Source organism: Bombina bombina, chromosome 4 (assembly GCF_027579735.1).
Source record: "Bombina bombina isolate aBomBom1 chromosome 4, aBomBom1.pri, whole genome shotgun sequence".
In the NCBI taxonomy this organism is placed as follows: domain Eukaryota; kingdom Metazoa; phylum Chordata; class Amphibia; order Anura; family Bombinatoridae; genus Bombina; species Bombina bombina.
In genome coordinates, this window is record NC_069502.1 from 1152301679 (window position 1) to 1152316964 (window position 15286).

At 42.7% G+C, this 15286-nt stretch overlaps 1 protein-coding gene across 43 annotated transcripts in view; it reads left to right on the forward strand.

Annotated features, from left to right (window-relative positions):
• Positions 1-15286, forward strand: part of LOC128658091 (calpain-8-like) — a 268397-nt gene that overhangs the window by 82186 nt on the left and 170925 nt on the right. For 40 of the 43 annotated variants that reach the window (XM_053712555.1, XM_053712554.1, XM_053712552.1 and 37 more), the window contains 2 exons: positions 3385-3456; positions 4177-4254. In XM_053712555.1, the coding sequence (XP_053568530.1) occupies positions 3385-3456; positions 4177-4254 (150 nt within the window). The remainder of the gene's footprint in view (positions 1-3384; positions 3457-4176; positions 4255-15286) is intronic. The other 3 variants (XM_053712553.1, XM_053712567.1, XM_053712566.1) reach the window with 1 other exon arrangement.

Here is a 15286-nt window from a genome sequence, read left to right on the forward strand (position 1 = left end):
TTAATGATTAGCAAAGGAAATGCTCAAGTGTTGAGCTTGTGCAGTATCCAAAAACTCACTGTAAAATTAAAGGAAAATGAAACCCCAAAATGTTCTTTCATGTTTCTGATAGCTTTACAATTATACAACATTCCACTTTACTTTTATTATCTAATTTGCTTTGTTGTCTTAATAGCCTTTGTTGAAAAGGCGTTAGAGGGTTGCTACTATGGCTGCTTAGCCATGCTGTTCAACAGCTTTTTGCATTTACTGCACCAAAAAAAAAAGAATGTTGGCTTTATTGCACACTGGTAGTGTGTTCTGCTATGTGTATTTTGTTGAAAAACATACCTAATAAGGCTCAGGAGCTGAGAGCTAGCAGCTGATGGGTGGCTGCATATATGCCTCTTATTATTGGTTTAATGATTGTGTACGGCTAGTTCCCAGGAGTGCATTGCTGCTCCTTTAATAAAGTAAACTAAGAAAATGAAACAAAATTGATTATTGAAATAAACTGAAAAGTTGCTTAAAAATGTATGCTCCATCTGTATCATGAAAGAAAACATTTGGGTTTCATGTTCCTTTAAGTGTTTTTTTTGAGACCTGAAGTAAACCATTATTATTAATAGTAAAGCACAGAACAAAATAAAGAACTCCAGTACTTGGCACACCATTGGCATAGTGCACCCTCTGCTTAGTGATATCCAGCAGGAATTTTACTGCACCCCCTCATAGATGTCTATTATATGAGGGATTTCACTCTCCCGTACTATCTGACATTCATATTTTAGCACTTTCTAGACTATTGCTCTAGAAAAAAGTGATACAAATAAATGTAGACTAATATTACCACAACATACGATAGCACTAAGGTTTTTGCACTTTTGTAATCTGGGCTTAAATGTTTGAGTTGTAAAAACAATGCAATTATTATTATTACCAGGTATTTGTAAAGCGCCAAAAGATTCCGTAGTGCTAAAAACATAGTTGGTATTCAGGATAACATTTATAAGGATCAAATGGGTAGAGGGCCCTGCCGAGAGTTGCACTGTTGTAGTCTGCTCTTATGAAGGCATTCTACAAACAGCTGGGCTCATAGGCTTACATTCTAAGGGGTTCAAGGGGAAAGCGATGGAGTTAGGAAAGGTTAGTGCTGGTTGTATGCATCCCTGAATAGTAGCGTCTTTAGGGAGCGCTTGAAGCTGTTAAAACTAGGGGAGAGTCTTGTGGAGCGAGGCAGGGAGTTCCACAGGATGGGGGCCAGCCTGGAGAAGTCCTGTAAATGGGAATGTGAGGAAGTAACAAGAGAGGGGGAGAGTAGGAGATTGTGAGCAGAGTGAAGGGGATGGGAGGGAGAGTATCTGGAGACAAGGTCTGAAATGTAGTGGGGAGCAGTGCAGTTGAGGGCTTTATATGTCAGCGTGAGGATTTTGTGTTTAATCCTGGAGGCAAGAGGAAGCCAGTGAAGGGATTGGCAGAGAGGTGCAGCAGATGAAGAGTGATGTGTAAGAAAGATGAGCCTGGCAGAGGCATTCATTATGGATTGTAAAGGAGCTATGCGGCAGCTAGGTAGACCAGAGAGGACAGAGTTGCAGTAGTCGAGACGGGAAAGGATGAGAGAGTGGATTAAAATCTTAGTTGTGTCTTGTGTAAGAAAATGTCTAATTTTAGAGATGTTTTTAAGGTGGAAGTGACAGGCTTTAGTGAAGGACTGAATGTGAGGAGTGAAGGAAATGTCTGAGTCAACTGTGACCCCAAGACATCAGGCATGCGGGGTAGTGGTAATGATGGATTTATCAACAGTTATAGAAAATTGGGGGGTGGAGATTTTGGAAGAAGGGGGAAAAATAAAGAGTTCAGTTTTGGAGAGATTTAGCTTAAGGTAGTGAGAGGACATCCAAGATGAGATATGAGAAAGACAGTTAGTGACACAGGTTAGTAAGGAAGGAGGTAGGTCTGGTGCAGAGAGGTAGATTTGGGTGTCATCGGCATACAAATGATATTGAAACCCGTGGGACTTTATTAAGGAACCTAATGATGACATATAGATTGAGAAGAGAAGTGGACCGAGGACAGAGCCTTGCGGCTTGTTACCACAGAAAGTGGTAACAGGGCAGAAGATGCTCTGGAGAAGGCTACACTAAAGGTACGGTTAGATAGATAGGAAGAGAACCACAAGAGATCTCTGCTGCAGATGCCGAAGGATTGGAGAGTTTGGAGCAAAAGAGGGAGGTCAACAGTTTCAAAGGCTGCAGACAGATCAATGAGGATAAGCAGAGAGAAGTGGCCTTTGAATTTTGCTGTAAGTAGGTCAATGGTAACCTTGACTATTGCTGTCTCTGTGGAGTGATGGGGACGAAATCCAGATTGCAGTGGGTCAAGAAGAGAGTAAAGTGTAAGGAAATGGGATATACATGCATACACTGGATTTCCTCCAGTGTCGTTCAGCAGTACGGGAACATCTGCGCAGGTACCGTGACAGAGGAGTATGCCAAGGCTGAGGATGAGAGTGTGGTTTTTGAGCTATGGTAGGAGGGGCCAGGGTGTCAATGACCAATGTAAGGGTGGAGTTATAGTGGCAGATTCATTGTTTAGGGCAGGAAAAGGAGGTGATGGAAGAGAGGAGAGGTTCGAAAGAGCTAGCAAGCTGTTACTGATCTAATGACTTAGTGCTTCTGTGACGTTTGGTGTAAGGGGTAGAAGAAGGGGGGGTTGTACGAAGGGAAGTGATGTTGCAAGTTAGGAGAATATTTCCATTAATTATTTTTCCCTATTTTGTACTAATTTAGGGTCAGATTACGAGTGGAGCGCTATTTAGCGCTTTCACTTGCTCACTAACAACGCTAGAAGTAAACGTTTTGCTCACATCGGGTTGCCCTTGTATTACAATACATAGGTATATAAATAATAAGTTTATAATAAGTACAATATACATCTATATCTTTCTATATATAGGTATAGATATATACAGATGTATTTAGGAATATCTATTTAAAAATACAGAACATTGGAATGTGAAATATTTACAATAAATTCATAGTTAAACACTTTATTTAATATGAATATTGCATAAATCTGTTTTTGTCTATATATGTATACATATGTATTTATGTGTTTATATGTTTGTAAATACATATATATACATACATATACATCTTTAGACATGTGTATGTATTTAATTGAAATGTTAAATCCCTTTGCATGCCTTTTTTTCTAATACCTAAGATCTCATATTTTTGTGCCTTTCTAACTTTTTTTGTTCAATATTTTTTTTTAAATAATTTTTATTAAATGGTGTTATTATGATTGTAAGAATACTTTGTAATGTATTTTGATGGGTTTTGTGACACTCTTTAGTTTTGCGAAACAGTAAACTAACATGTTTCACACTTTCACTTATTACAGGTATCTGATAAAGAATCAGGAACAGACTCAAGTGAAAATGTTACAGACCCTGCAGATCCTGGAACACAAGAGGTGAGGGGAGATTTATTACTTTAAACACAGGGGGTGCACATTCATGGCTGATGACGCCTTTGGCAGAATTTAAGAGTGACTGGGGGGGATTTACAAACCCTAAAATCACTTACCTATAGTTTATACAAAGAATACAATATTAAAATGCTTGAATCTTTTTCATGTTACTAATATCTGATAATGTTTTTCATGTTACTTACACCTGAGAGCTCTCACAATTTTCTAAATTGTAAACACCTTGAGATTGTAATATATAATTGTTAATTGTGTATAGTAAAATACATTTGCAGTATACTATCATTATTTATTTTGAACCCTTTTCCTGTAATTTAACTGGATATTGTGGGGTTTTATAATTTTGAGAGCAGAAGTGCACACTGCAAGCATAATCCTGCTACATATCTGCCCCTAATTGGCCTAAAATATTTTATCAGATAAATAACTCTAAACAATGCTGGTTTTGGTAACATAATGACCTTGCCTAGCCTTGTCTTCTCCAGTAACAAATCAAATCATGCAAAAGGTGGTGGAAGCAAAGTTTGGCTATAGAAAAACAACTTCAGTAAACAAGTACATTGCTTTTGAAAATGTTTACACTTGGCTGATAAGTTTTTCTATAGCAAGACACCAAAACAATTTTGAAATGCAAGGTATTGTGCCTTTATACAAATGGAAATTCAGTCAACTAAATATATGTCTTTACATTTTCATGTATCACAGACATCTGATAAAGTAGAAATAGCGGTATGTGTTTTTGCACCACCCGAACAAGCAAATAATGAAGCACCAGCAGAGGAGGTAACATAAATCAATATAACAAATTAACTTTTGACATCATATTGTCAGGAAATATATTACTTAAATATATTACTTAAATATATTAGTTCTTCGTTACCATTGAACAAATTGATATTAAGCTCTGAAATTTGAGATATTTCTAATTCTAAGAACTTGGAATGCACCTGCTAATTCTCATGGATAACTCTGCTACATATCTGTCCCTAATTGGCTTTATCGCATAGCAACAGCAAAACAATTAACTTCATACTAACTTTATGACCATGACTAGCCTTGTTGTCTGCTGACAAAAGCCCAGATTGGCTCCTCCAATTAAGGCAAATGGTGGGTGGCGTTTGGCTAGCACTAAGGAATTTGGCGGCGCTAAACAAATAAATGATAATAATTGATAAACAACTGCAGTAGTGATGTCGCGAATAGTTCGCCGGCGAATAGTTCCGGTGAACATAGCTTGTTCACGTTCGCTGCGGCGGGTGAATATATGCGATGTTCGGTCCGCCCCCTATTCGTCATCATTGAGTAAACTTTGACCCTGTACCTCACAGTCAGCAGACACATTCCAGCCAATCAGCAGCAGACCCTCCCTCCTAGACCCTCCCACCTCTTGGACAGCATCCATTTTAGATTCATTCGGAAGCTGCATTCTTAGTGAGAGGAGGGACAGTGTAGCTGCTGCTGATTTAATAGGGAAATCGATAGCTAGGCTAGTGTATTCAGTGTCCACTACAGTCCTGAAGGACTCATCTGATCTCTGCTGTAAAGACAGCACCCCAAAAAGCCCTTCTTAGGGCTAGAACATCAGTCTGCTTTTTTTTTCTTTTCCTGTGTAATCTAATTGCAGTTGCCTGCCTACCAGCGTGTGTGTCAGGCTCACAGCGTATACTGTGCCCACTTGCCCAGTGCCACAGTGTAACAGTAGTGTACATTTTAAAAAAAAAAACACTTTTTTGACTATGAAATAATAGCAGTCAGTGTCCTTCACGCGTGTGTGTTTCAGGGCCTGCCAGGGCACAGTGTCACCCCAGTGCAACTCATATCTGGTGTAACAGTAGTGTACATTTAAAAACAAACAACACTTTTTTGACTGTGAAATAATAGCAGTCAGTTTCCTTCACACGTGTGCGTTTCAGTGGCCTGCCAGGGCACAGTGTAACACCAGTGCAACTCATATCTGGTGTAACAGTAGTGTACATTTAAAAAAACCAACACTTTTTTGACTGTGAAATAATAGCAGTCAGTTTCCTTCACACGTGTGCGTTTCAGTGCCTGCCAGGGCACAGTGTCACCCCAGTGCAACTCATATCTGGTGTAACAGTAGTGTACATTTAAAAAAAAAAAAAAAACACTTTTTTGACTGTTGAAATAATAGCAGTCAGTTTCCTTCACACATGTGCGTTTCAGTGCCTGCCAGGGCACAGTGTCACACCAGTGCAACTCATATCTGGTGTAACAGTAGTGTACATTTAAAAAAAACAACACTTTTTTGACTGTGAAATAATAGCAGTCAGTTTCCTTCACACGTGTGCGTTTCAGTGCCTGCCAGGGCACAGTGTCACACCAATGCAACTCCTATCTGGTGTAACAGTAGTGTACAATTTTGACTGTAATAGATTAAATAGCAGTTAGTTGTCTGCAAGCGTGTGTGTCAGGCCTACAGCGTCTACTCTGCCAACTTCTGCCAGTGCACAGTGCCACTCATATCTGTTGTCACAGTAGCTTGCACACATAGTACCACTAATCGAAAAAAAAATGACAGACAGAGGCAGGCCACTCCGTAGGGGCCGTCGTGGTTGTGGTGCTGTGATTCCCTTTGGCCCTAGAATAATGCCCAGTGTTCAGAGGCCACGTATCCCAAACTAGTACAGTTCTGAGGACATAGTTGACTGGCTAACACAGGACACCCAATCTTCTACAGCTTCCGCTCAGAAACTTGATGCACCATCCTCCTCCAGCTTAGCTTCGGGCACCTCTCAAGTTACCACTTGCCCGTCTGCCGCCACCACCAACACTAGCACCACAGCCGCTTCACTTGATCTGTCAGAGGAGTTATTTACACATCAGTTGGAAGAAATGAGTGATAGTGATGCGCAACCATTATTGCCAGAGGATGTAGATAACAGGGATATGTCTCAGTCAGGCAGCATTACACACATGGACGTACGGTGTGATGATGATGATGTTGTACCCGCTGCTGCTTCCTTTGCTGAGTTGTCAGATACAAGTGAAGCGGTTGATGATGACGATGCGTTCCTGGATATCACGTGGGTGCCCACTAGAAGAGAAGAAGAACAGGGGGAAAGTTCAGATGGGGAGACAGAGAAGAGGAGGAGACGAGTTGGAAGCAGGGGGAGGTCGTCGCAAGGAGCTAGTGGCACAGTCAGACAGCATGCATCGGCACCCGGGGTCAGCCAGACAGCACGCCAATCAACGCATGCTGTTGCCACCACCAGAATGCCATCATTGCAGAGCTCAGCAGTGTGGCATTTCTTTTGTGTGTCTGCCTCTGACAACAGCGATGCCATTTGCAACCTGTGCCAAAAGAAACTGAGTCGTGGGAAGTCCAACACCCACCTAGGTACAACTGCTTTGTGAAGGCACATGATCGCACATCACAAACGCCTATGGGATCAACACATGAGTACAAGCAGCACACAAACTCAAAGCTGCCATCCTCCTCCTGGTCCAGCATCTTCAGCCACGTCAACCACTGCTGTCCTCCTTGCCCCCTCTCAACCATCCGCCACTCCGTGTCTCGCCTTGAGCAGCTCCTGCTCATCTGCCCACAGTCAGGTGTCTGTCAAGGACATGTTTGAGCGTATGAAGCCAATGTCACAAAGTCACCCCCTTGCCCGGCATTTGACATCTGGCTTGTCTGAACTCTTAGCCCGCCAGCTTTTACCATACAAGCTGGTGGAGTCTGAGGCGTTCAAAAAATTTGTAGCTATTGGGACACCACAGTGGAAGGTACCCAGCCAAAATTTCTTTGCACAAAAGGCAATCCCCAACCTGTACTCGATTGTGCAAAAGGAAGTAATGGCATGTCTGGCACACAGTGTTGGGGCAAGGGTCCATCTGACCACTGATAGCTGGTCTGCAAAGCATGGTCAGGGCAGGTATATCACCTACACTGCGCATTGGGTAAACCTGCTGACGGCTGCCAAGCATGGAATGCGTGGCTCTGCAGAGGAGTTGGTGACACCGCCACGACTTGCAGGCAGGCCTGCTGCCACCTCCTCTACTCCTCCTACTCCATCCTCTTCCATAACCTCCTCGGCTGAGTCCTCTTCTGCTGCTGCGTCTTGCTCCACATCAACGGCACCCCCTAGCTCCCCAGGTACTATTCCACATCCCGGATACGGCAGTGTCACGCCGTCTTGGGGTTGACTTGCCTGAAAGCAGAGAGTCACATCGGACCAGCACTCCTGTCCGCCCTGAACGCACAGGTGGATCAGTGGCTGACTCCGTACCAACTGGAGATCGGCAAAGTGGTTTGTGACAACGGAAGAAATTTGTTGGCGGCATTGAAATTGGGCAAGTTGACACATGTGCCGTGCATGGCACATGTGTGTAATCTGATTGTACAACGCTTTGTGCATAAGTACCCAGGCTTACAAGATGTCCTGAAGCAGGCCAGGAAGGTGTGTGGCCATTTCAGGCGTTCCTACACAGCCATGGCGCACTTTTCAGATATCCAGCGGTGAAACAACATGCCAGTGAGGCGCTTGATTTGCGACAGCCCGACACGTTGGAATTCAACACTCCTAATGTTCGACCGCCTGCTCCAACAAGAAAAAGCCGTTAACTACTATTTGTATGGCCGGGGTGCTAGGACAGCCTCTGCAGAGCTGGGAATTTTTTTGCCACGTTACTGGACGCTCATGCGCAATGCCTGTAGGCTCATGCATCCTTTTGAGGAGGTGACAAACCTAGTCAGTCGCACCGAAGGCACCATCAGCGACATCATACCATTTGTTTTCTTCCTGGAGCGTACCCTTGCGAAGAGTGCTGGATCAGGCCGTAGATGAGCGTGAAGAGGAAGAGTTGTGGTCACCATCACCACCAGAAACAGCCTTATCAGCATCGCTTGCTGGACCTGCGGCAAAGCTGGAAGAGGATTGGGAGGAAGAGGACTCAGAGAAGGAATGTGGCTTTGAGGAGGAGGAGGAAGACCAACCACAACAGGCATCCCAGGGTGCTCGTTGTCACCTATCTGGTACCCATGGTGTTGTACATGGCTGGGGGGAAGAACATACCTTCCATGAGATCACTGAGGACGAGGAATGGGACATGAGTAGCTCGGTATCCAACCTTGTGCAAATGGGGTCTTTCATGCTGTCGTGCCTGTTGAGGGACCCTCGTATAAAAAGGCTGAAGGAGAACAACCTGTACTGGGTGTCCACGCTACTAGACCCCCGGTATAAGCATAAAGTGCCTGAAATGTTACCGAATTACCGCAAGTCGGAAAGGATGCAGCAGTTCCAAAATAAATTAAAAAGTATGCTTTACACAGCGTATAAGGGTGATATCACAGCACAATGGGAATCTAACAGGGGAAGAGGTGAAAGTAATCCTCCTCCTCCCACGACCACGCCGACAAGGACAGGACGCTTTACAGACATGTTGTTGATGGAGGACATGCGGAGCTTTTTAAGTCCTACGCATCGCCACAGCCCTTCAGGGTCCACCCTCAGAGAATGACTCGACCGACAGGTAGCAGACTACCTCGCCTTAACTGCAGATATATCGACACTCTGAGGAGCGATTAACCCCTTGACTACTGGGTGTGCAGGCTTGACCTGTGGCCTGAGCTATCCCAATTTGCGATAGAACTTCTGGCCTGCCCCGCTTCAAGTGTCCTGTCAGAAAGGACCTTCAGTGCAGCAGGAGGTATTGTCACTGAGAAGAGAAGTCGCCTAGATCAAAAAAGTCTAGATTACCTCACCTTTATTAAGATGAATGAGGGATAGATCATGAAGGGACTGACAGTGGGCGATACATTCGACTAAAAAAGGCCTAATGAGATGAGCTGCCTTGGGCTAAAAATGATCCACACGCTGCTGTATTTTATCTCTGAATGCCGGATGACTTGCGTGACTTATCCGCCACCAACTAGGGTTCAAGCCGCAATGTTTTAGGGCACTTTCTGCCTGGGAAACAAACATCAATTTTTCTGGCCGCTGCTACAGCAGCGGCTGAAACAATACCTAATTTTTCAGGCATGTGTACATGCCTAATTTTTCTGGCCTCTGGTCCTGCACTGTGGCTTCAAAAACCATACCAAAAAAAGGCACATAACAGGGATTAAATTGATAGGAATAGTACTACTTAACACACCACTCCTATCTGGTGGCACATTAGATTGCACGTGCAGTGCCCCAAATTTGAAGTAGGAGGTCCGACCAAGCATCTTTTTCCATCTCCCTGTTCCTAAAATCGATGCCATATACACGTCCCCTGATAGGGGACGTAACAGGGATTAAACTGATAAGAATAGAACTACTTAACACACCACTCCTATCTGGTGGCACATTAGATTGCACGCGCAGTGCCCCAAATTTGAAGTAGGAGGACCGACCAAGCATCTTTTTCCATCTCCCGGTTCCTAAAATTGATGCCATATACACGTCCCCTGATAGGGGACGTAACAGGGATTAAACTGATAAGAATAGTACTACTTAACACACCACTCCTATTTGGTGGCACATTAGATTACATGCGCAGTGCCCCAAATTTGAAGTAGGAGGACTGACCAAGCATCTTTTTCCATCTCCCGGTGCCTAAAATCGATGCCATATACACATCCCCTGATAGGGGACGTAACAGGGATTAAACTGATAAGAATAGTACTACTTAACACACCACTCCTATTTGGTGGCACATTAGATTGCACGCGCAGTGCCCCGAATTTGAAGTAGGAGGACCGATCAAGCATCTTTTTCCATCTCCCGGTTCCTAAAATCGATGCCATATACACGTTCCCTGATAGGGGACGTAACAGGGATTAAACTGATAAGAATAGAACTACTTAACACACCACTCCTATCTGGTAGCACATTAGATTGCACGCGCAGTGCCCCAAATTTGAAGTAGGAGGACCGACCAAGCATCTTTTTCCATCTCCCGGTTCCTAAAATCGATGCCATATACACGTCCCCTGATAGGGGACGTAACAGGGATTAAACTGATAGGAATAGTACTACTTAACACACCTTATAATAACGCAGAGAGGGGCAACGCAGAGAGAGGAGTCTGAAGAAGAGGAGTCAGAGGAGGAAGGTGGCTTTGAGGAGGAGGTAGAAGACCAAACACAGCAGGCATCCCAGGGGGCTTGTTGTCACCTTTCGGGGACCCTTGGTGTTGTACGTGGCTGGGTGGAGGAAGAGACCTTCAATGACATCAGTGAGGACAAGGAACGGGACATGCCTAGCTTGGTATCCAACCTTGTGCAAATGGGGAGTTTGCGGTTGTGCAAATCAGTGACGTGCAGTGACGTCAAAGGCTGGTGAGGCACTGGCTGTGATACGCCAGAGAAACACATATATGAACCTGACAGAGGCAGCTTAAATTTACGATTAAATAAGCAGGTTACAGGTCCAATTTACTGCTATTATTAAATTTGCTTCATTCTCTTGGTATCCTTTGCAGAAGGATATGCAGCAATGAACTACTGGGTGCTAACTGAACACATTAAATGAGCCAATGACAAGAGGCACATATGTGCAGCCACCAATCACCAGATGCTCCCAGTAGTGCATTGCTGCTCCTTAGCCTAAGTATGCTTTTCAAATAATACCAAAAGAAGTAAAATGTAAAGTTGTTCAATATTTTTAATTTTATCTGAAACACGTAAGAAAAAAATTGTGTTTAATGCTCCTTTAACATTGTGAAACAGATTAACATTCATCTACTAAAATACATCTTAAAGGAACAGGAAACCCCAAAATGTTCTTTCCTGGATAGAACATACAAACACATCTAGTTATCAAATAACAAGGGACAAATGTGTGCAGGCACCAATCAGCAGCTAACTCCCATTAGTGTATGATGTGTGTATTAGTTTTCAACAAGGGATACTAAGAAAAAAAAGGCACATTTGAAAATAAAAGTGAATTTAAAAGTGTCTTAAAATGACATGCTCTATCTCAAACATTCAAGTTTAATTTTGACTTTCCTATCCCTTTAAGTAACACAATCCATGATTTGTATTCTCTATTAGTTTTTATCCTTCCTTACAAAGCAACTGCAATTGTATTTCTTAAAGGGACATTAAACCCTACATTTTTATTTCATGATTTAGGTAGAACAGACAATTAATTGAAACTACTTTCCAGTTTACTTCTTTTATCTAATCTCCTTCATTCTCTTTGTATCATTTGAAATAGCAGCAATGCACTACAGGTTTCTAACTGAACACATGGGTGAGCCAATGACAATCGGTTTATAGATGCAGCCACCAATCAGCAGCTAGAACCTAGGTTCTTTGCTGCTCCTGAGCTTTCCTAGATAAACCTTTCAGCAAAGGATAACAAGAGAAGGAAGCAAATTAAATAATAGAAGTAAATCGTAAATTTTCGAATTAATTGTATACCTGATCTGAATCATAAAAGAAAAATACACACATACACTGACACCTCCAGGACTGAGGCTACACACATACACTGACACCTCTAGGGCTGAGGCTACACACATACACTGACACCTCTAGGGCTGAGGCTACACACATACACTGACACCTCCAGGACTGAGGCTACACACATACACTGACACCTCTAGGGCTGAGGCTACACACATACGCTGACACCTCTAGGGCTGAGGCTACACACATACACTGACACCTCCAGGACTGAGGCTACACACATACACTGACACCTCTAGGGCTGAGGCTACACACATACACTGACACCTCCAGGACTGAGGCTACACACATACACTGACACCTCCAGGACTGAGGATACACACATACACTGACACCTCCAGGACTGAGGCTACACACATACACTGACACCTCTAGGGCTGAGGCTACACACATACACTGACACCTCCAGGACTGAGGCTACACACATACACTGACACCTCCAGGACTGAGGATACACACATACACTGACACCTCCAGGACTGAGGCTACACACATACACTGACACCTCTAGGGCTGAGGCTACACACATACACTGACACCTCTAGGGCTGAGGATACTACATACACTGACACCTCTAGGGCTGAGGATACAACACATACACTGACACTTCTAGAACTGAGGATACACACCTAAACTGAGACCTCTAGGAGTGAGGATACACACACATATACTGCCACCTCTAGAGCTGAGGATACACACATACACTGACACCTCTAGGACTGAGGATACAACACATACACTGATACCTTTAGGACTGAGGATACACACATACACTGACACCTCTAGGACTGAGGATACAACACATACACTGACACCTCTAGGACTGAGAATACGCACATACACTGACACCTCTAGGACTGAGGATACACACATACACTGACACCTCTAGGACTGAGGATACACACATACACTGACACCTCTAGGACTGAGGATACACACATACACTGACACCTCCAGGACTGAGGCTACACACATACACTGACACCTCCAGGACTGAGGATACACACATACCCTGATACCTCTAGGACTGAGGATACACACATACACTGATACCTCTAGGACTGAGGATACAACACATACACTGACACCTCTAGGACTGAGGATACAACACATACACTGACACCTCTAGGACTGAGGATACACACATACACTGACACCTCTAGGACTGAGGATACACACATACCCTGATACCTCTAGGACTGAGGATACACACATACACTGATACCTCTAGGACTGAGGATACACACATACACTGATACCTCTAGGACTGAGGATACACACATACACTGGTAGGACTGAGGATACACACATACACTGACATCAGTAGGACTGAGGATACACACATACACTGACATCAGTAGGACTGAGGATACACACATACACTGACATCAGTAGGACTGAAGATACACACATACACTGACATCAGTAGGACTGAGGATACACACATACACTGATATCAGTAGGACTGAGGATACACACATACACTGATACCTCTAGGACTGAGGATACAAACATACACTGAGTCATATATATATATATATATATTTATATATATATATATATATATATATATATATAAAACAGACATACATATACACACACACTCCAAATAGATGTATCACCTATAACAATTTTGCATCCATTAAAGACTAAATATAGAAGTGTGTGTGTGTGTGTGTATATATATATATATACACACACAGACAAACACAGTCACTACACACACATTAAAATAGATGTACCACCAATAACAAGTTTACATCCATTAAAGACTAAATATACAAGTGTGTGTATATATATATATATATATATATATATATATATATATATATATATATATACACACATACACACATACAGTCACTACACACAAAATAGATGTACCACCAATAACAAGTTTACACATCCTTTAAAGACTAAATATATAAGAAAGTATAAATATATACACATACACACAGTCACTACACAGCACACACACACATATTACAAATAGATGTATCACCTATAACAATTTTACATCCATTAAAGACTAAATATAGAAGTGTGTGTATATATATATATATATACACACACACACAAACACAGTCACTACACACACATTAAAATAGCTGTACCACCAATAACAAGTTTACATCCATTAAAGACTAAATACACAAGTGTGTATATATATATATATACACATATACAGTCACTACACACATATTACAAATAGATGTACCACCAATAACAAGTTTACACATCCTTTAAAGACTAAATATATAAGAAGGTATAAATATATACACATACACACAGTCACTACACAGCACACACACACATATTACAAATAGATGTATCACCACACACTAAACTGGCTATTTTAGTAGCTATACAGAATATACTATTCTGTACAAAAACGTTCATACTAGTCCATTGTAAATTAGACTGTTAAATATTTAGGTGCAATATTCACACTTGTTAAAAAAACAAAATCAAAGCAGAGCATACTCACTTCAGCAAGAGACAGGATGATGATGCAGTGAAGCTTGAAGCAACAAGCCCCTCCCATGTAAGCTACTGCCCGGTAGATAGAAGTTGGAGTGTAATTAACCCCATAGTTGCCAGAAAGGCTGCAATACAGTTGCAGTCCTCTCTGGTAGCTAAGGGTTAAAAGTAGCAAGTTTTTTTTAACTGCTTTTTAGAATGCAGTATAGAGTGTACTGAGCCCACAGTAAAGAGAAGCAGCAGGATGTGGGGAGGAAAGTTGTGCTCTGCAGCTCTCTCCCTGCCAGTAACCCTTAATTTTTAACGGAAGCAGCACACTGAGTAGTCACTCACATTTCACTTGAGCTATGATACACAGTTGAGTGACAACACATAGCCATAAGAGGCTCATGCACAGTGCACACAGTTTCAGATAATCAGATTCAATACAGACACATATTAGGCTGGGGAAATTGCCAGCTCAGCTCAGCTGTCAGATAGCACGCTGTTGCTGTTGTGGAAGGAGCTGCTAGCTAACAATCTCCCCAGTCGGCTGCTCATTGACACATCCTTGCAGGTGCAGCATTCAGGAGACCTTGCAACCTGGTCTCTTACTGTGGGCAGGGGAATCCGACTTCCTGAACCTCCCTTACTATTCTGCAATCCGCTGACATATGGAGGCAAACAGTACTGTAGCAGTGAGTACAGCATACCACTGGCACTGCCTCTCTGACCGCTCAGGAGTCAGGCGTGTTTGTCAGTATAAAAAGTTGGGGCTGCATGACTCCTGCTGCTGCATATGTATGTAATGTAAATAAGCCTCTGATTCTGCTGCTAACATTAGTGTCCCCCTGCTTTTAGGATTAACACTGACTCACTTCACTGTAGTTACTCTCAGACGGTGGCCGCTAAAAAAAATAATTAAAATCATTTCTT